This window comes from Homalodisca vitripennis, chromosome 2, assembly GCF_021130785.1.
Source record: "Homalodisca vitripennis isolate AUS2020 chromosome 2, UT_GWSS_2.1, whole genome shotgun sequence".
In the NCBI taxonomy this organism is placed as follows: domain Eukaryota; kingdom Metazoa; phylum Arthropoda; class Insecta; order Hemiptera; family Cicadellidae; genus Homalodisca; species Homalodisca vitripennis.
Genome location: NC_060208.1, coordinates 5031239 through 5054356, shown reverse-complemented (window position 1 = coordinate 5054356; position 23118 = coordinate 5031239). Strand labels below are relative to the sequence as shown.

The 23118-nt window shown below is 34.9% G+C and overlaps 2 protein-coding genes across 2 annotated transcripts; both read right to left on the bottom strand.

The window, feature by feature from the left end:
• Positions 1 to 657: 657 nt before the first annotated feature.
• On the bottom strand, positions 658 to 11471 carry LOC124353448 (zinc finger protein 37-like). The gene is made up of 6 exons (XM_046803287.1): positions 11456 to 11471; positions 8382 to 8492; positions 4116 to 4227; positions 2704 to 2940; positions 1963 to 2084; positions 658 to 875 (listed from the first exon to the last, which is right to left on the bottom strand). The coding sequence occupies exons 1-6, from the start codon at positions 11469 to 11471 to the stop codon at positions 658 to 660; spliced, it is 816 nt and encodes a 271-aa protein (XP_046659243.1).
• A 5715-nt stretch (positions 11472 to 17186) lies between these two features.
• On the bottom strand, positions 17187 to 21398 carry LOC124353447 (zinc finger protein 626-like). The gene is made up of 3 exons (XM_046803286.1): positions 21140 to 21398; positions 20917 to 21051; positions 17187 to 17368 (listed from the first exon to the last, which is right to left on the bottom strand). Exons 1-3 carry the CDS (start codon positions 21396 to 21398, stop codon positions 17187 to 17189), a joined length of 576 nt encoding a protein of 191 aa, XP_046659242.1.
• Between the last annotated feature and the right edge of the window lie 1720 nt (positions 21399 to 23118).

Genomic DNA, 23118 nt, shown 5'->3' with positions numbered 1-23118 from the left:
AACTTTATTTTAACCACAATTTATTTACTGGAATGAAATGTGTTTGTATGAAATACACATATTTATATTTAATTTTAATAAATATCAAATAAAAAAGTACTCGCTCCGCCGGGACTCGAACTCGGATCTCTAACTTGCCGGGTTCTCTAACTAACAAGGTTTTTTATAATTAGGGTTATGAATTACGGTTTCACATATGAAAAAAAGACCAGAGGCTAACTCTCGAAACTTAGCGTTTTGGCTTGTATAACATAAATGATAATGTATAAAACATAACGATGGCAATGTATAACATACATGTATGTTGCTTATATGATATAAATTGCTATCGTTATACATTATCACTGTGTATAACAAATAACAATGACAATGTAAAACATAACTCCGAGAATGTAAAAAATATGACGATGAGAATGTCCGTAATCAAGTCATCCGTATATTTCCAAATCATGATTCAGCAAAAATTAATTTTAAACAAATAACAATAGACCTCTCAGGAACAACAGAAAGAGAATGATGTGGAAGTGAAGTACAAAAACTACTCTATGTGCAATCTAATGCTGTGTGTTTCCATCACACTGTAATCATACGTACGAAATTTAAAGTCAAAATAATTTCAACAAATCTGACAATAAAACAGTAAGGTAACATTTAAGATTAGATTCTGTCGTGTTTAGTAGCCATGTGGAGCATAAGGGATTCTTTGCGTTTGGTCTTGAAGGGACAAAGGGCACAGATGAACCCCGGTTCGACTCCACATTCCTTGTCCCGATGTCGTTTCATGTTTTCACGGTGTTTATACTTTTTCCCGCACTTGTCACAAGCAAACTTGGCGTCACTGGGAGGCTCTGCGATACCGACAAACAGAAATTGATCTGAAAACAAAACAAAACAGAGTCAGAATGGTGGGTATGACAGGATCGGCTAATAGCAAGAGAGTCCAAGGGGTGGACTCTCTAAGTTTTCAATATGTTTTTAGTAAACGATTATTATATTTTATATAATTCAGTATTACCGACATGTACTGCTGAAGGATCGTTCCAAATAAATAAGGGATCAAGTACTTTTTAAGGAACAAAATGGGGTCTTACTCTCTGCCCACTACGGGAAAATATCAATTGTCTGGACCCTCCAAATGTTTTCCTGGCTACGTTCTTGGCTAAGAGAATGTTTTACGAAATTTACCAGGAGAGAGAGAGAGAGAGCACAATGACCTACTTATTAATTTATTTATTTGACAAATCAAATGCCAGTGTCTGCACATTTACCAAGTTCTAAACTAGCAAATTTGTACTACTGAAAAGGAGAAGTCAATCTTAATGCACTGCATAACTCTAAAATATAAATTTGTGGCTTGATTTTTCTACATAATTTTTTATACTTGTTGGCTGAGTGTTGCCGAACACTTTTATGTCGGTCTTGTGGGTAACCATAGTGGCAGCAAGAAAATAATTTATACATTTATTTGATATTTTTCGTGAAATCTCGACGAAGCATGTTACGTGGCGTTCTTCTACTACCTTGTACATTATATGAATACACTTTAAAATACACTTCTATTGGTTGACTAATACAATTAACAGTAATGCTATCGAGTTGCTGTCATTATAATTATCATAAAGATCACAATTTGTCAATTTAAATTTGACTATCTTTGATTGGTTCATAACAACATATTATAAAATACGAAGCATGTTTCCAATTTTCCTCAAGGTTCCATTTGATCTAATCGCTATGTATAGCCCTTGATAATGAGTTCTTTGAATTCTTCTAAGAAAATATATTATTCCCTCGGGACGGGCGTGAACAGCCAGTGTACGCGGTTTTACGTGGTTTGCGCACCCGCCACCAGAGTCGCAACCATCACTCCACCCATAAGGCCCTCCCACCCCTAGCCCCTGGCCTACCAGTAGATGTTCGGGGTTTGTCGGTGGTAGTTCGGAACTCCTCGGCTCTGTCTACTTGCTCTTTCATCACGAGCCGATGCCCGTTTCAGGCCTCTGAGACAATATTCTGAGACGCTCGTGCCAAATTCTCGTGAATTGAATAGCTCACCCAGTCGCCGACGGCAATCCAGTCTGTACCTATAAAGTGTAAGCTCAATTGCGTAATACCACAATTATTACGCTGTGGCCGCTGACGAATTATGTACACTACTCCAACTATTATGTATTTGGATACACATATTGTAAACTATGTTTATTTGTAGGAAAAGAAACGAATCACTTAATAAAAATAAATAAATTTAGGTACATTTTGAAATATTGAAGTTGCAGACAGTAGTACAAATCATTATTATTTTATACCTACATTAATGCCCTTACTGAATGGTTAGTCAGCAATCCATTCTACTCAGTGGCTGAGTTCCATGAAAGAAGAGCATGAACCACTACTTGAACAATTTTGCTTTTGTTTAAATTACCTAACACCATTTCAATACTTAATGTATATGGAAATCAAGTGATTTTGTATTTGTAATGTACGTAAATCTCCTATTACAAATTTAAAGATATTTAAAGATACATATTTACATAGATTATAAAGAAGGATTCATAATCAAGGGTCTAGCTGACAATTACGCGTTCAACACCTATTTCAACGGTCCATTTTATAGAACACATAGAGATTCAAGATCGGAGATGGGTTTTAAAGAAATAATAGTGTCAAGAAGATAATGTAAAAGATTTATTGCAAACATTTTACAGTTTCTTGAGAACACCGGGCGGTGAGATGATGTCGAAGACCTGGCTGCAGTGTCTGGCAGCGACGTGTAGACTGAGACTGTCCTTCCGCTTGGTCTTGAACGGACAGAAGTCACAGCAGAAGGACGGGGCGACGTTACACTCGTGGTGCCTGTGTCTGCTGAGACTCTCTCGATACTTGTAGGAACGTCCACACTTCTCGCAGGTGAACAGTTGACGCAGGCTAACTGAGACACAACTGTTGTAAGTAACACGCTAAATTGGCCGGTTACATTCACGCCTTATTCTTTCTACAATAATATTTTTGAGATTTTCCTAATGACTAGTGCTTAAGTTTCTGAGACTTGTAAATGCTACATTTTGTGTATTTTCCTATTGTTGGTATTTTAGATTTGTTACGAATGGCTGTAACTTAACAATTATACACATCACAGCATTATGATATGTATCAGCAAGATCACAAATCACAGTAAAATAAACAGTGTTTATACAATAATTTGGTTTTTAATTTCTTAGTATTTATGCACTGAGAAGAAATGTTTTGAAGTACACAGTTTATGTTAGATCCATCAGCGTATAATGGGACACAACAGTTTTTATGACAATAATTAAAACTTAATATCTCTTGTACATTGCAAATTTGACTCAATATTGAAATGACATCAACAACCCCTTCTGAGTTTAATACGACTTTCAAATTCTAACATCAATGAAGTTGTAGACTCATTACGTAGATGAATGTTTAAGAATTACGTGAAAATTATGATACTTTAATGCTATCATTAATCTAACCAATAGGCTAAGCACGTACTTAACTGAACAACCAACACGTTGGTCCCAACAATTGTAGATATATTGTAAATTAATAAAAAAGTAATTAAAATCTACACGAGCGATTGAATGACTTTCTTTACACTAATGGTGATAAACTAAATTAACAAGTTATGGTTAAACGAAGTTCTTAGTGTGACTTCAAGCAGGTCACAGTTAGGAAGCTTCGTTTATGCAAGCCATTTAGTTTTCAATAAACTACGCGTTTTTTGCCGCGTCTGGATAACAGATGATAAATGCTGATATACGTATCAGTTCAAAAATACCGGTTTACAAATAAAAAACACTGTACTTGGCGAGTTGATCAAACACTGTACTTGGTGAGTTGATCAAACAATGTACTTGGTGAGTTGATCACATACTGTACCTTATTAACTGTGTCAACCCTTGTTAACTCAGGAATAAATAGGCAACCTTAAAAATTATAAATTTGTAAGTAGACAACTGAAACACAAGTAACCGAGTAAAACGAATTTTTATTAACTGAAGATGAAGTAACTGAGGGTAACTGAGGTGTTTCAGAGGTTCTTGTGTTTTCTGAATATGTGAACTTGTAGGCTGCCCTTCTGCTTGCATCTGTACGAGCAGACTGGACATTGAAACTGGGGTGCCACTCCGCACTCGAACCTCAGATGTCTGGTGAGGTTATGTTTCAACGTGTAATCTCGACCGCACTTCTGGCAAGTGTGAAGACCTACGGAGAGAAAACATTGTAAACAGATTGATCAAGCAACTTTTAACAGGTAACTGTTACAATAAATTTCCGAATGGCAATTTGATTTCCACAGCGTAGATTTAATGTTGATGAAAACATTAGATACAATAACGCTGCGCCAGTAATTAGATACAATAAATAACTTGATATGTTTAGTAGAATACTTTTATTACAAAATTATTATCAAAACTAACAATTTTATTAAACTTATAATAGTCTAAACTAAAGTCTACAATGGCTGAGATCTCATTTTGGTTATTGTAAAGGTCCTAAAATTACGTTCATAAACTTTCTATTAAAATATAGTTTATAATATTTTGTTTTGTGTACCTGTCATAACATCAAAACTCTAAACGGTTTCCAGTATTATATAGGGTCATCTAATGACTGTCATTCAAGTATTCCACGTTACACATTGATAACACAACAGTTACTGACTAAAGATGACACATACATGGTTAGACATCAGTTGTCTGTAGATGTCTCCCTACAGGGGGACCGAATTATTGATAACACAACGGTTAATGACTAAAGATGACACATACATGGTTAGACATCAGTTGTCTGTAGATGTCTCCATACAGGGGGACCGAAATATTGATAACACAACAGTTACTGACTAAAGATGACACATACATGGTTAGACATCAGTTGTCTGTAGATGTCTCCCTACAGGGGGACCGAAATATTGATAACACAACAGTTACTGACTAAAGATGACACATACATGGTTAGACATCAGTTGTCTGTAGATGTCTCCCTACAGGGGGACCGAAATATTGATAACACAACAGTTACTGACTAAAGATGACACATACATGGTTAGACATCAGTTGTCTGTAGATGTCTCCCTACAGGGGGACCGAAATATTGATAACACAACGGTTACTGACTAAAGATGACACATACATGGTTAGACATCAGTTGTCTGTAGATGTCTCCCTACAGGGGGACCGAAATATTGATAACACAACAGTTACTGACTAAAGATGACACATACATGGTTAGACATCAGTTGTCTGTAGATGTCTCCCTACAGGGGGACCGAAATATTGATAACACAACAGTTACTGACTAAAGATGACACATACATGGTTAGACATCAGTTGACTGTAGATGTCTCCCTACAGGGGGACCGAAATATTGATAACACAACAGTTACTGACTAAAGATGACACATACATGGTTAGACATCAGTTGACTGTAGATGTCTCCCTACAGGGGGACCGAAATATTGATAACACAACGGTTACTGACTAAAGATGACACATACATGGTTAGACATCAGTTGACTGTAGATGTCTCCCTACAGGGGGACCGAAATATTGATAACACAACGGTTACTGACTAAAGATGACACATACATGGTTAGACATCAGTTGTCTGTAGATGTCTCCCTACAGGGGGACCGAAATATTGATAACACAACGGTTACTGACTAAAGATGACACATACATGGTTAGACATCAGTTGACTGTAGATGTCTCCCTACAGGGGGACCGAAATATTGATAACACAACGGTTACTGACTAAAGATGACACATACATGGTTAGACATCAGTTGACTGTAGATGTCTCCCTACAGGGGGACCGAAATATTGATAACACAACGGTTACTGACTAAAGATGACACATACATGGTTAGACATCAGTTGACTGTAGATGTCTCCCTACAGGGGGACCGAAATATTGATAACACAACAGTTACTGACTAAAGATGACACATACATGGTTAGACATCAGTTGACTGTAGATGTCTCCCTACAGGGGGACCGAAATATTGATAACACAACAGTTACTGACTAAAGATGACACATACATGGTTAGACATCAGTTGTCTGTAGATGTCTCCCTACAGGGGGACCGAAATATTGATAACACAACAGTTACTGACTAAAGATGACACATACATGGTTAGACATCAGTTGACTGTAGATGTCTCCCTACAGGGGGACCGAAATATTGATAACACAACGGTTACTGACTAAAGATGACACATACATGGTTAGACATCAGTTGTCTGTAGATGTCTCCCTACAGGGGGACCGAAATATTGATAACACAACGGTTACTGACTAAAGATGACACATACATGGTTAGACATCAGTTGTCTGTAGATGTCTCCCTACAGGGGGACCGAAATATTGATAACACAACGGTTACTGACTAAAGATGACACATACATGGTTAGACATCAGTTGACTGTAGATGTCTCCCTACAGGGGGACCGAAATATTGATAACACAACGGTTACTGACTAAAGATGACACATACATGGTTAGACATCAGTTGTCTGTAGATGTCTCCCTACAGGGGGACCGAAATATTGATAACACAACGGTTACTGACTAAAGATGACACATACATGGTTAGACATCAGTTGACTGTAGATGTCTCCCTACAGGGGGACCGAAATATTGATAACACAACGGTTACTGACTAAAGATGACACATACATGGTTAGACATCAGTTGACTGTAGATGTCTCCCTACAGGGGGACCGAAATATTGATAACACAACGGTTACTGACTAAAGATGACACATACATGGTTAGACATCAGTTGTCTGTAGATGTCTCCCTACAGGGGGACCGAAATATTGATAACACAACGGTTACTGACTAAAGATGACACATACATGGTTAGACATCAGTTGACTGTAGATGTCTCCCTACAGGGGGACCGAAATATTGATAACACAACGGTTACTGACTAAAGATGACACATACATGGTTAGACATCAGTTGTCTGTAGATGTCTCCCTACAGGGGGACCGAAATATTGATAACACAACGGTTACTGACTAAAGATGACACATACATGGTTAGACATCAGTTGTCTGTAGATGTCTCCCTACAGGGGGACCGAAATATTGATAACACAACGGTTACTGACTAAAGATGACACATACATGGTTAGACATCAGTTGACTGTAGATGTCTCCCTACAGGGAGACCGAAAATTTCAATAATTTAATCGTGTTAATGATGTTTCGATAAGACGTAAACTGAAAAGCTTAGATGATAGTCAATAATTTTTTAATCTAACCTGACTTATTGATAAAGTAAACTATTTACTCTCTGTGGCATCAAGTTCGCATGAAAAGTATTATAAGAAAAAAATTGTCAAATGACACAAGAGTTAGCCAATAAAATTCAAAACTTAAATTACGTATACTATTCGTTATATTCAAGCGATAAACGACTGAGAAAACCAATTTTATCGCTGCTCTAATATTGTTACCAGGAATTTACAAAGAACCTAAGTTTAAATCAAGTGTGAAAATGCAATTTTCTTTATTATTTATCACTAAATCACAACAAATGAAGTGTTACAATTTTTAGTTTTTATGAGCTAACTTTTGCGTTTCTTGTTAAGTTTGGTTATAGTAAACACATATTCATATTGGATTGCAATATTATGACTTAAAGCGATTTCGAGTTTTCAAGTTATACAATTGTTTCAGTAAACAATGCAGACGCAAACATACGAAATAATTCGACAAAATTATGGTTTCAGCCTTAAAAGAATTCACAAAAGGAAGTGTATAAACATAACCCAGTTTATATGAAATGAATACATTTTATTGGTAACAGTGTTGTATAAAAGTATACACGTAACGAACGATACTCCAGCCATAGTCCAGAAGACAATCAGAACATGGCTACACTGCAGTAGATACTCCGATACTTTAGCCCATATGTTTGTTAACCACTTGTATTTTAAGACGCATCCTGTGCTTGGCTCTGTAGGGGCACAAGTGGCAGCTTTAGCGGGGCTCCACGCCGCACTCGTTGCTCCAATGGCGACTCAGCCCTTCTCGATACTTGTACTTCCGGCCGCACTTGCAGAACTGCAGTAGATACTCCGATACTTTAGGACATGTGTTTGTTAACCACGTGTATTTTAAGATGCGTCCTCTGCTTGGCTCTGTAGGGGCACAAGTGACAGCTGTAGCGGGGTTCCACGCCGCATTCGACGTTCCTGTGGCGACTCAGCCCTTCTCGATACTTGTACTTCCGGCCGCACTTGCAGAACTGCAGTAGATACTCCGATACTTTAGGACATGTGTTTGTTAACCACGTGTATTTTAAGATGCGTCCTCTGCTTGGCTCTGTAGGGGCACAAGTGACAGCTGTAGCGGGGTTCCACGCCGCACTCGTTGTTCCTGTGGCGACTCAGCCCTTCTCGATACTTGTACTTCCGGCCGCACTTGCCACACGAAAAGTTGGACGCGGAGACATCTACAGGAATAAAACAGGTGTTTAGGTATTACATTATAAGTCGATAACAAAACAACAATTACATAAGATGTTTGGCGTTTAATTATACTATAAGGATAGAGACTTAATTATCTATACTGTATTTTAATCCTAATGCATTAATGAATATTTTAGTTCCTAAGTGGCCAAGAACTGGTATACACACTGTTTCTGAAAATTCTAAAAGGAACGTTTTAAAAGTGAATACTACTTGAGCTATATTACTCGAAGTTAACAGCTTGCATCCATATTGTTGGTTAGATGATAGTGCACCATAAGCGGACTTCACCGACAACCGTTCCTGTCTGGCACAGCTCTACGGGTTACAGAGAGGCTACTAAACACTGCCACGTAAAGTACAATGTCGCATGTGAACTGTTAAAAACAGAAAGTTAAACACTGACTTCTATATAATTATATTATGTATTATACAATAGTAAAATATGTGTAGATACGGCAAAACAGATATCATGTATGTACATATTCCAAGGTAATAAATACCTACGTTGTAGCTTCGACGCTCACCACTTACATTTGTATATTGTAAGATACTTATTTTTAGTAAATCTCGTGGGAGCCGGTGACAAATAGCTTATCTTTTTATAAAATTTCCTATGAGTTCAGTTAAAATACTTTTGTTTAAAAGTTACTAAGTGGTTAAATGGGTGCAAAATAATATGAAAGGTTAAGTTTGAAATTAAGAAATTAAGTTAAGACTTAACACCTTTACGAAGAGGGCGTGTTAAGTCAAAAAGTATTTTTATTGGTGAGGTGAATTTGGAATATGTTACAAAAATTAACTTTTAATGGAAGGATATTTGTTTCTCAATGATCGTATACATAAAGTACGATTCATATCGGGTTACAATTGGAATAAGCCATTTATATGCACTAAACATTGAGAACATAATACATAACTATCAGCGTAATAAATTCTTGATATTTTTTTTGAACGAGGTTTATGTAAAAGTGTACAGATTAGCACTTTGTCTAAAATCACCATATTTAAATCTTAAAATCAATTACATTTTCATTATCCGGAAGATACAATACATTTAATTAAAATACTTAAATTAAGTTTTGGTATTATTTTTAAACCAAATGATCAATGTAAAACACGATTATTTAGTTATACTATTTATAGTTAATATAAAAAGCAAATCAGTTATGTTTCAAAACTCAGATTGTCAACATAAGGTGGAATATGTAAAGAAAACACTAAACAGGTTATTTTAAACTTAAATTTAATTTCACCAACAGGATGATAAAACGTATACTGGAAAACTTACTGCTATTTCATAAAATAAATAAGAAACAATTAAGCACTAAAAAATTTACTATAACACATGAATACATTTGTAGAAATAGTAAAAACTAAATTAAATTATAACTAATGTTTAAGGCACTATACTGATAATACATTACATTAACTTTACCCTAACCGAATCAACTGAATGTTGAACAACCCGAATTAGAATCACAGCTAGAAAAAAATGTATTGAGCCAGTACAAAACTACGACTTATATTTTGTGTGAAAACAATAGCAAATTAGAAGAAATACATACTTATTACATACAGTATATATTTATTTATAATGTTTTTAAACATACGAAAATGCATTGTTAATGTCTTCTTAGTAAAACTTAATCAACGGTAAAAAGTCTTTAAAGTCAACAAAACGTTTTCAGTACATTTAAAACATTACACAATTAACTTCATCATATTAAATTTGATATATTATAGTTATGTTTACTACTTTTTACAATAAACATCACATGTAGGAAAAACTAACAATTTTTAATCTTAAAAAAGTCAACTCTAGCATTGCACATTCACTAAGTAACATCTGAACAAATCTGCAAAACAGTAAAGAAATACTTAAGAATTTCATATCTTAACTAACTAGTACCTATCTCGAGGAAAATCCATTTGTACCGATAATTTGGCTAATAACTTAAAGCTAAATACTTTAGTTATGCTATATCAAACAAAATGAACAATTGACAGTTTTGTCTTTCATATAGAGACAAATTCACAATGAGAGACTTGCGTCATACTTATGTATCAATAGTTTGAAAGCTCTCACACCTAATAAAACATTACGTGGTGAATAATTGTTAAAACAATAAAGCAAATAATCTGAAGCAAGATAAAAGTGCTTCTTTTTCATTTCATACAAAACACAGTACATTAAACCTAACAATTTAAATTTGCCTGACAAAGTCAATCGAAAATTTCTAAAGAGAAAACAAATCCAGCATTAAGAATATCATACTTGTATTTAGTTTCCCCCGTACTTAACAATTATCATGAAATTAGACGTGTAGGCTAAATCATACAGGTTTCGTCATCTGTACGCATATACGGACCATTATCATAATAAACGTAATCACGGGTATGCTCTCTTTACCTGCCATAACCTCAAAACATTACGCCAAGTTATAAATGTAAAGTATCGGGACGTGCGCGCGGCACCCAGGGTCCTGATGCGCATGCGCAACTCCGTATCCCGCCTTCGACACAATCACTGCTGTATTAACAGTTTCTATCTTCCTACAGCTCCAGACATCGAGTAGTGAGTGATATTGAGATTTATTGAACTAATATTGACACTTATTAACCTATTAATAGACAATTTGTCAAATTCATAAAATTCTACTTATCACTCAAAGTTCAATGTGCACGCCATTTACTCGCAGACGTGCTATTGATGTAGCTATATTGAGTTCAAGCAACGAAAGGTTAATGAAAATTTTTCATATAAAACCTACACACATTTAAACTTGGACAGGAGGTCTAAAAAATATTTTTGTACGGGAACATTGAAGTTTTGATGTATGAAAGGAAGGCTAAGCAGAGGTAGCAGTGCTGCAGAATGAATGATCTGGCCAAAACACAGTGCAAGATTAGTAACTGGATTCGTAGCACTGCCGGAAGCTGTTACCTCTGCTCGTTAACATTGTTCAAGTTTGAATCCATTTGCCAAAAACGTCTCCTAAACTTTCTTAATACAATTAAGAAGCTTTGCAGGCAGTACTACATGGCTCGGTATTCCTGGCGCAGAAGACATATCTCTTGAGCGTGTTTGGCAGCGATGTGACTCAGCAGGTTACACTTCTGTTTAGCACGATACGGGCAGAACTGGCAGGAGAAGCGGGGCTCTTGGCCACACTCCATGCGGCGATGGCGGCACAGACTCTCCCGGTACTTGTAGAGTCGGCCACACCGCTCGCAGGCGAAGGACCCCCCACCACGCCGCACTCCCCACTTGGCAACAGCTGCAACAGTGGCGCTCTGCACTCATAGTGGCAAACACAATCAACTAATTATTTACTCACTTGTTCCTACAATTTGCGGAATTGCCAATTAATAGTGGTACTTCGCACCTTTACAATTTTGAATGATAATTATATGCAGTTTGGAAAAGTATAGCCTATAAATAATAAATATAAATAATAAAACATATTAAAACAGTAAAAACTTGTCTGTAAAATCAATTTAATTTGTTATAATTTACATTTAAATTAAAGTTCAAAATTAAAAATCTTACTCTGGATGCAAGCAAAAAAATACATATTTAACAGAAAGAAATAATGTAATGTAAAACCCGCAATACCAAATAACATTGAAGGGATATTTTATAAAATTCTAAATATTTGAAAGAATGCAATCAAAACTAAAACAAAAACGAAGAAGAAAACTCAAACCAAAATTAAAAGAGTACTAAGGGAGTTAGTGTGTAATGTAATCAGGAAAAAATAATGTTAAAATGAAAGTTTAATCAGACATAAAAAATGTTTTTGTTACCTGTGTATCCTTTTGAATAGTTGGAGAAGCGTGCTGAAACTCACGTTAGTTACAATGTTGATAGCTGTACGTATGTTGAAAGTTTCTGAGTTTACACTGTATCATGCATCATATTAAAACAATTACATTATTGACATTTTTTCGTCAACAATTATTGCTGTCCAGTTTACTCTCAACAACAACATATACTATAAAAGATGCAATATATATCTTTTGCAGTACAATGAATAGTTAATGTTTACCCAAACATTTATGAATATGAAACAACCTTAGTAAACTACATTTATCAATACAAAAATATTCTTTCTCAGACTTTTGAATTATTTTCACTAAACAATAATGTAAACGAACATACAATTATAATATTTTAACACAAATTTTATTATTATGGAATAAAAAAAATAATAAAAAGGCAGTCGCGGGACTGACCAAAAGAAGTGACTACTTCTCAAAACAGGCTTGAATATATATCTTGAAAAAGTACGTTTGCTAATTATTAAATTGTTATTTGTTATATTTTAAAATAATATGAGACACTAAATTCTTTGACAAATTACAGTTTTCTATTTTCTATTGTTTTATACATATTTTTGTAATATTTTTCATATATTACAATCATCACTGACTTCTAAATATTAAAGTAATAAATATTTATACATTTTCATTGTATTTGTTTATATTATTTTCTATAATTTGGTAAGTATTTTTCTCACTATGGTCTTGTATTTCCGAAATAATTACTTCATTTTCGTTGTAATAATATTCTAATAATGAAAATGGGTTTATAATAACTGAAATAAGAAATAAAGATTCTGAAATAAAATCCTGTTAAATATCTTATAAATACAGCATATTATATTGTTATTTTTATACCTCGTTTTACTTATATTTTTATTTTTTCACATTGTTGAATTTAATTTATCATTTAAAAAGTCCATTTTGCATAGCTTAGGAGTTTGACCTAGAGAAATCTATGAAAATTTAAATTATATTATAACACATACCCTAAAACCCAATTTCAAGACATTTATTATATAAAATTTGATTATCTAAACTATTAACTATAGTTATTCACACATACCACCATAACCCTTCGGTTAGCACGCGATTTAGAATATTTGAGGTTATAAGAAGAATGTAGTATTATGCAACCCTGTATCTCAATAAATATACATTTTTTCAAAAACAATAAGGAACAATTTATGTTTAAAATAGAGAGTTTTAATGTAAAATAACTATCGTCCTAGAACTTTCAAAATTTTAAATAAATTTAATTTATAACCTACTGAAATCAATCAAGTGCCATAAATGTAATACTATAATTAATTTTGTAAAACCCAATAATCAAAACAAACTTTCAGTTGTATTTTGATTATCAAGTAAGAACGGAGAAACGCAGACATCTAAATGACCCGCCCCTAGCGGCTACAGAGCGAACATGCGTGACGTGACGTTACGTGTCGCGAAACGAAAGATTTTCCGCATAAAAAACATATATCCATAACCCGCCTAAACAAGTAGTCACTCCCATAAACCTAAAAATAAAGGTAATTTACAAAATTAGTATCCGGTGCATAAACGAACATAAAAAATAATTCAATAACAGTTCAGAAATTTCCTTTTGTACGCAGAAGAATATAACAAGCACTAAATTGATAAAATTGCGTTTTAATGTTATTTGCTAGCATTTTGGGCTTGAAATGAACGTTCATTTATTGGTGCTATGACTATTTAAAAACAATGAAATAATTACAACATTAATCTTGTAACACAAAGTAACATTAAAATAATACAACTAAAACTTAACCTGGCTAAATATTGTTATACTAGTAGTTACCCGCACACGATTTCTTATCTAATAACAGGTACGTCATAGGCATTATTGGTTTACTACACAATCCTGAACATAAGTGATGGCTACTCTAAGATATTACAGTCTCCGGACCAGAGTTCCAGTAAGATGTTCCACTTCAGAACGGTTGGACTTTATGTTTAAAGGGCCACGTTTTGAAGGCCCTGAAGTCGGAGAGTGAATAAGTTTTTGTAATTATAAATAAAATACACAAATTTCTCTGAAACATTACAGAGAATGAATAGTTCCAACAATAAAAAGTAAAAAGTAAAGTAAAGAATGTCTTATTTTACCAGGCGAAGTTAGGGCTAAGAAGCCCTCTCTAACACTTAACAATACAATGTCAATAACATTTGAAATATTTTAGGACAGTGTGGAGGAATAGTCCGTCGTAGTACTAAAAAAAACACTTATGCATATAAGAGGACTTTATAACTTTGAATCGGAAGTTGACATTTTTATGGTACGTACTGTTTCATTATTCAGATTTAAAAGATAAACCCAATTGACACTGTCCCTTATTATAGGTCCTGAGTGTGAAAACGCATTTCCCATTCGAATAAATTTTATTTCACACGCCAAAGTAGAGTTTTGCCTTGTCACAAAACATAAACATTCAGTTTGTGTTGCCTACCTCAGTAAAAGTTTGTAAAGAATTTTAATTTTCAGGTCTAAGTTTTTCCCGGTGCACTAGTAGCGTTTGCAGTGTTGCATCGCTTAAGAAAATATACGCATACACAGGTCTGAAAAATCTTCTTCGGACAAAAAGCAAAAACTTGCATTCAAAATAATCTACTTCCAGTCTAAGGAATTCCTGGTGTCATAGTAACGTTTCACATGTCTTGATCAAGAAAGTTGGTCTGAAAAGTCTATGTCAGCCAAATGGTAAGTACTGCCGGTCGTTGGAATCGAATAGTAACGTTTCACATGTCTTGATCAAGAAAGTTGGTCTGAAAAGTCTACGTCAGCCAAATGGTAAGTACTGCCGGTCGTTGGAATCTACCTCCGAGGCCATAGTAACGTTTCACATGTCTTGATCAAGAAAGTTGGTCTGAAAAGTCTACGTCAGCCAAATGGTAAGTACTGTCGGTCGTTGGAATCTACCTCCGGTGTCATAGTAACGTTTCACTTGTCTTGATCAAGAAAGTTGGTCTGAAGGTCTACGTCAGTCAAATGGTAAGTACTGCCGGTCGTTGGAATCTACCTCCGGTGTCATAGTAACGTTTCACTTGTCTTGATCAAGAAAGTTGGTCTGAAAATCTACGTCAGTCAAATGGTAAGTACTGCCGGTCGTTGGAATTTACCTCCGGTGTCATAGTAACGTTTACTTTTCCTGATCAAGAAAGTTGGTCTGAAAAGTCTACGTCAGCCAAATGGTAGGTACTGCCGGTCGTCGAAATCTACCTCCGGTGCCATAGTAACGTTTCACTTGTCCTCATCACGAAAGTTGGTCTGAAAAGTCTACGTCAGCCAAATGGTAAGTACTGCCGGTCGTTCAAATCTACTCCCGGTGCCGAAGTAACATTTGCTGATTAAGAAAATAGGTAATAAGGTGATCTGGTAAGTCTACTTTGGTCAATAACTGAGTACTTCCGCTATTGAAATCTATTTCCGATGCCGTAGTAGCGTTTCTATTGTTCTATTGCGTTTCACCCTGTTTCGGTAGTCTGTTTAAGGCATTTGCATTTCAAATGCTCTACTGTTCTAGGTCATCGGGAAGTTAAAAACAAAAATATAGTTTTAGGGGTTCCAACCCCATTCAAACCCTTATGGGTGATTGATATTCATGAAAATGTTTGCTTTTCTATGTATTATACGAGAAACGAGTGTTAGAAATTTTATTTTAGTAGGACAGCGGGAAGATGAAAAACAAAAATTCAATTGTTCTCAGAGTTCTAAGCCCATGTCAGCCCATATGGGTGGTAAATATTTATTAACCTGCGTTTGTTTGCTATTTGAGAGATGAGGAACGGGTGTGTGAAGTTTCTTAATTCTAGAAAAGAAGGTAGTAAAATAAACTTCAACAGGAGAAATTGAAAAAGAAAAGAATAGTTCTTACAAGGTTGCAATCCTATTTAAACCCCTATGGGTTAACCACTACACATGAAAAGATTTTTGTCTATCTATTTAAGTGATGAGGTACACATAATATGTTAAATTTATCTTTGTAGGACAGCGAGAAAAGAATCGTTCTTTTAGGTTGTGTAGCCCTATTTCAACCCTTAGAGGTGGTGGTTGATCTGCATGAAAAATCTTTTTTGTTTTGATTGTACATGTATATCCTATTCCATCATGAGACATCGGTAAGTTAAAAAAAAACAAAAGTATGGATGAGCTGAGATGGGTGGTTGAACTTCATGAAAATGCTTTTGGTTTTCGATGTGTCTCGAGGAACGTGCGTGCCAAAAATCATTGTGGAAGAAACGTCGTTCAACAGGTTGCAAGCCTATGTAAACCTCTGGGGATGTTTGATCTTTAAGAAAATGTTTTAGTGGTTTTATTTAACCCATAAGGCGTACGTGTGCCAAATTCCAAGTTTCTGGGATATTAGAAAGTTGGAAAATCAATGATGAGTAAGAGAAAGCTTGCCATATACGTGTGTGTGTGTGTGTGTGTGTGTGTGTTTGCAGCTTGTTTGGAGACGTATTTATTATTACCTACGTATCAATTAATGGTAAAGCAAATGTTTTATAACTATTTTACTAACTCTACTCATAAAGCCTATGAAATACCATTTGACTATCCGAGATTCTTAAAATCACGGTCTTCAATGGACCTCAAAAGTTTTCGAAGTATAATGGTCGTTAAGTTAACAAATTATATTTGTTGATATGTGAAATAAGATTCTCATTTATTTTAGATTAACATTAACAAAAAACAAAGATTTCTATATAGAGATAATATTTGTTACTTAGTTACGAAAACTAAATGCTAAAATATAGCTGGAAGAAAACATTAGGAACTTTTCAGTATCGGCATTTGTGCATTAGGTCATAAGAGAGGCGTTGTTATGCTATTAGACGTTATGCTTGTTCATCATGTGAGTCTGCAGATTGCTCTTCTGCTTGGCCTTGTAGGGACAATGAGGACAACAGAAGCGAGGTTCTTGGCCACACTCGTAACGCTGATGGCGGAGGAGGTTATCTTTGTACTTGTACTGACGGCCACAGCGACCACACTTGTTGGGCGTGACTCTGCCTGCAAATACCACACACATTAGATGACACATATTTTACAGATTGCCCCAGTTTGATCAGAGTTACAGACAATCTCAGTTATGAAATGGTGTGCCATGTATGCGCAATGGCACATACTTCACACAATGGGGCACTTTGTGTGTAAAAGTTCTATTTTTCAGATGGATCTGAAGTTCTAGTCAAGAACAGGTTTTTGTTCGAAGTGAGAAATTTCACTTAGTCCTAAACGAACCTTTACGCTGCTTCCGGAGTTACAGAATATTTTGGATATGTAAAATTAGGGGTAGAGGCCGCCTCCTGTCAAGATCCACGGAGAAGGATTTGGGGTATTGATCTCAGTAATGTCTCCTTGGAAGAAGGGGACGCCAGTTCCTCCAAACCTAATAGCCCCCTCCTACCGTCTACTACTAGCCCTTATGGTTAGGCTAGCAACAGTCCGGAACTCAACCAACTCAACAGTCATCTCGAACTATCGATATACCATTGCACCCCAATATCTGGATATTTGCGGTTAGTGATGTGCCGATTCTGGACATCCATAAGTTTTTCCAGATTAAAATGACAATAGGTTTTCTGTATACTCAGTGGAAGCTCATCTGGAGGATATAAACCAGTCCGCAGTGAACCTCCCTGAAGATAAAATCGAACTGTTACTTCAGACTAAGCTAGTATGGTTATTGTTTAAAGCGTTGAATTACTACGCCTGCATCGAGATTCGAATCCGAATCTCTGGACAGATAAAGTGATGCGATAGTTACTCAGGTACCAAGGACGGCAGTGTAATATTAGTGTGTCTCACTGATAATAAGTGATGTTTACTTTATTCCGAATCTCTGGAAAGATAAAGTGATGCGATAGTTACTAAGGTACCAAGGACGGCAGTGTAATATTAGTGTGTCTCACTGATAATAAGTGATGATTACTTTATTACGAATCTCTGGAAAGATAAAGTGATGCGATAGTTACTCAGGAACAAAGGACGGCAGTGTAATATTAGTGTGTCTCACTGATAATAAGTGATGATTACTTTATTACGAATCTCTGGAAAGATAAAGTGATGCGATAGTTACTCAGGAACAAAGGACGGCAGTGTAATATTAGTGTGTCTCACTGATAATAAGTGATGATTACTTTATTACGAATCTCTGGAAAGATAAAGTGATGCGATAGTTACTCAGGTACCAAGGACGGATGTGTAATATTAGTGTGTCTCACTGATAATAAGTGATGATTACTTTATTACGAATCTCTGGAAAGATAAAGTGATGCGATAGTTACTCAGGGACCAAAGACGGCAGTGTAATATTAGTGTGTCTCACTGATAATAAGTGATGATTACTTTATTACGAATCTCTGGAAAGATAAAGTGATGCAATAGTTACTCAGGGACCAAAGACGGCAGTGTAATATTAGTGTGTCTCACTGATAATAAGTGATGGTTACTTTATTCCGAGAATCTGGAAAGATAAAGTGATGCGATAGTTACTCAGGTACCAAGGACGGCTGTGTAATATTAGTGTGTCTCACTGGTATTAAGTGATGATTACTTTATTACGAATCTCTGGAAAGATAAAGTGATGCGATAGTTACTCAGGTACCAAGGACGGATGTGTAATATTAGTGTGTCTCACTGATAATAAGTGATGATTACTTTATTACGAATATCTGGAAAGATAAAGTGATGCGATAGTTACTCAGGTACCAAGGACGGATGTGTAATATTAGTGTGTCTCACTGATAATAAGTGATGATTACTTTATTACGAATATCTGGAAAGATAAAGTGATGCGATAGTTACTCAGGTACCAAGGACGGATGTGTAATATTAGTGTGTCTCACTGATAATAAGTGATGATTACTTTATTACGAATCTCTGGAAAGATAAAGTGATGCGATAGTTACTCAGGTACCAAGGACGGCTGTGTAATATTAGTGTGTCTCACTGGTATTAAGTGATGATTACTTTATTACGAATCTCTGGAAAGATAAAGTGATGCGATAGTTACTCAGGTACCAAGGACGGATGTGTAATATTAGTGTGTCTCACTGATAATAAGTGATGATTACTTTATTACGAATCTCTGGAAAGATAAAGTGATGCGATAGTTACTCAGGTACCAAGGACGGATGTGTAATATTAGTGTGTCTCACTGATAATAAGTGATGATTACTTTATTACGAATCTCTGGAAAGATAAAGTGATGCGATAGTTACTCAGGGACCAAAGACGGCAGTGTAATATTAGTGTGTCTCACTGATAATAAGTGATGTTTACTTTATTATAAATAGGAGCACGAAATTGCTCCGATTATGATAAACAGCCGAGATAGGTGAAACGATATATTGAATAAACAGTTTTGCTTGAATTGTGTTTCTTAACCACTCTATTGTCTATTGTCTATTACATTACCAGTTAAATTAATGGATGTGACAATCGGAGCTACAATAAGTGGCCTGAGCAATCTACTACAAACTACAATAAAATGTACTATAAAATTGTATAAGTTATGTTATTTAATTATGAGCAATAAATAATCTTAATATAACAAATACCATTGTTATTTTATTAAATGTAACATGTCCACAATATATACATGTACAACACAAAATATGTTGTAAAATACAAATATAAAAATTAAAATATACGAATAAGTTTCCAATTTGTAATGAAATTAATATAATCAACTCTATGCAATTACAATAAAAGTGCTATAGTATTACTGATACTTATTTTATCCAATACAAATGTAAATCCTATATAAAATATCATTATGTATAATATAATATATAGTTTATGTTTAAGTACTCAATATGAATCGATAGAGTAAAATTGTCATTCCCAAATAATTTGAAAGAGATTGAAATATTTGAATTTATTTCAAGACGACATAACACTATGAAAGCAATATCCTTCGGCTAACCGAATTAAAAGAAAAATTACAATCTAAACAAATAACAACAGCTACGGTTTTTTAATTACGCCCAAATTAAAAAAGATTACTTATTTAAAGACAATCTGCTGTAGTCGATTCATAGTCACACGGAAAATTAGAATTCTATTATTCTTAAGTTTTTATTATCATTTCATAATGAGATACAATAGTTTTATGTGACTGATAAGAACGTCATCTGTATTCGTCCTAATATTGATTAGGACGAATACAGGGCTTGTGTATGGCCTAGTTATTATAATAATGTAGTCCTAATTATTCATATTGACACATATCTCATTTCCGCCTCTCCTTACGACGATACACATTAATAATTGTAACTCAGAGATAGTGAAAATTACAATTTTACCTTTTCAACTAATTCGAAGTTATATTTGATTTATCTAGACACTAAAAAACGTACCATAAATACAATGCTTTACAGGTGTTGAAAACTTTAGAAAAATATTTGTACATATACAGAAAACTAACTTTTATTATCTTTGTACTTAGTCAGATATTTCAAATGAACAAAAAACCACTTTGATAAAGATAGTAAGTTAGAGAGTATTTGAAGGGTGCACTTTGTGCATGAGTAGTACATGGGTCTGGAGGGTACTCTTCTGCTTGGCACGGTAAGGACATTGCTGACAAGGGAACATGGGTTCCTTGCCACACTCCAGTCGACGATGTCGATAGAGGTTCTCCTTGTACTTGTACCTGCGTCCACATGTCTCACAGTTGTACATCTTATCTGAAACAATGAGCATTGCTTCACACCAAAATCTAATCAAGTAGCTGAAGGGTACTCTTCTGCTTGGCACGGTAAGGACATTACTGACAAGGGAACATGGGTTCCTTGCCACACTCCAGTCGACGATGTCGATAAAGGTTCTCCTTGTACCTGCGTCCACATGTCTCACAGTTGTACAGCTTATTTGGAACAATGAGCATTGGTTCACACCAAAATCTAATCAAAAAGCTGAAGGGTACTCTTCTGCTTGGCACGGTAAGGACATTGCTGACAAGGGAACATGGGTTCCTTGCCACACTCCAGTCGACGATGTCGATAGACGGTTCTCCTTGTACCTGCGTCCACATGTCTCACAGTTGTACATCTTATTTGGAACAATGAGCATTGGTTCACACCAAAATCTAATCAAGAAGCTGAAGGGTACTCTTCTGCTTGGCACAAGGACATTGCTGACAAGGGAACATGAATTCCTTGCCACACTCCAGGCAACGATATCGATATAGGTTCTCCTGGCACTTGTACCTGCGTCCACATGTCTCAAAGTTGTACATCTTGTCTGGAACAATGAGCCTTAGTTCACACCAAGATTTAATCAAGAAAACCGTTTCTTTTAGGTTAAACGAAATATGTCAAAACCCACGAAATAGGGGTTAGTTTAATTATTTCATAACCGGAACTGAAACAATTCCAATAAACAATATCACAAGTATAGCTGGTTCATGCAAAAATGTTGGTGGGAACCAACTTCAACCTTCAACTTTCACCGATATGACCATTTAAGAAGATCAAGGTTGTTAAAGCTCCACACTTTCCTGTGAATAAGGAGCGTATTTCCCAAAATGGTCAATTTGAGGTAAAATCTATATCAAGTAACATCTTACCCAGAACATCACAATCTACAACCCATTTCAATCAAGCTTTCTAAAATATTGCAGCACTTTATGGACAAGAACTTGTTGTTTATCAAACTGTCAATCTTCATTCCGTATCAATGTGTGTTAATTATATTATATTAACGACGAATGACTTACTTTTTAAATTAATGACCAGTCTTTAAATTAAGTACTTTGAAAGCAGAACTGAAGTAAAAATAGCACACAGAATTCCTTTTTACCAACGGGCAATCATCTCTAAAGGTTACGCTGGATAGGAATATCATATTCAGGCCAATGAGTTAGTTGGCAGATTGTACAGATTTGTATTTTACGTTTTCTTTACATGTTGTGAAGTAAGTTTTATTAATTGTAATTAATATTAAAAACATGATGTATTGAATTCATTTTTGGGGTCAAATTGTTATAACAGTTAATCGAAACTAACTAACTTATAATCTCCACAGTTTCATATGAAAACAGATGTCCAGAAAACCTTTATGTTTTAGAGTAAAGATTAAAAAGCGTTTCTTATTAAAATAGTGCTCCAAATACTATTCTAAGAAATTAACAACGTTAAAATATTCAGTGAAACATTTAATTTAAATAAAATGTGTATTGGTACTATTATTTAAAAATAATTTTGCACCGATAATGTACATCAAAATATGTCAGGGTAATACGATTCGTATGTAATCGGTTATAACAAAAAACCAATAATTTAAGAAATAAAACTTGAAGTTCGTGAAAAGTTATTTATTGAAAGCCATTTGAGAAGACGATACAGTACAATACATTAGAATAATATGTACAATATTCAGGCATACACCTTACAAGGAGATAAACATTAACTCATAATTTACTACTTTTCAAAGATAACTGGTTCTAAATAGATACACAAAGATCTCGAGATTAGGATGAAATAATAAATTGTGTTTCAGTAAACTAACGGGGTACAAATAAAAAGTTCTTGAACAAATAAATAAATCTAAAAGATACCATAAACTTACTTCCATAATATGACAAACTTGTACTAACTTCCATAAAACATACAAACTTAAATACTTAAATAAATAAATAAATTATTAAAGCATTGAATAGAAAAAATAGTCCAGACAATTTGATTGTACACAAAATATGTTTAGTCAACAGCTAACGTATTACGTTATTAGTAGAACTATTAGTCTTATTTTAA

Excerpts from the sequence above, each read along its gene's own strand:
- LOC124353448 (XM_046803287.1), bottom strand. Across the intron at positions 4,228-8,381 it reads CGTGGAACCCCGCTACAGCT|GTCTTCACACTTGCCAGAAG; the intron begins GTCACTTGTGCC and ends TTCTCTCCGTAG. Across the intron at positions 876-1,962 it reads GGCTCGTGATGAAAGAGCAA|ATCAATTTCTGTTTGTCGGT; the intron begins GTAGACAGAGCC and ends TTTTGTTTTCAG.
- LOC124353447 (XM_046803286.1), bottom strand. The coding sequence starts at position 21,398 with ATGTGGACGCAGGTACAAGGAGAACCGTCTATCGACATCGTCGACTGG. Across the intron at positions 21,052-21,139 it reads CAAGGAACCCATGTTCCCTT|ATAAGATGTACAACTGTGAG; the intron begins GTCAGTAATGTC and ends TCATTGTTTCAG. Across the intron at positions 17,369-20,916 it reads TTACCGTGCCAAGCAGAAGA|GCAGAGTCACGCCCAACAAG; the intron begins GTACCCTCCAGA and ends TGGTATTTGCAG.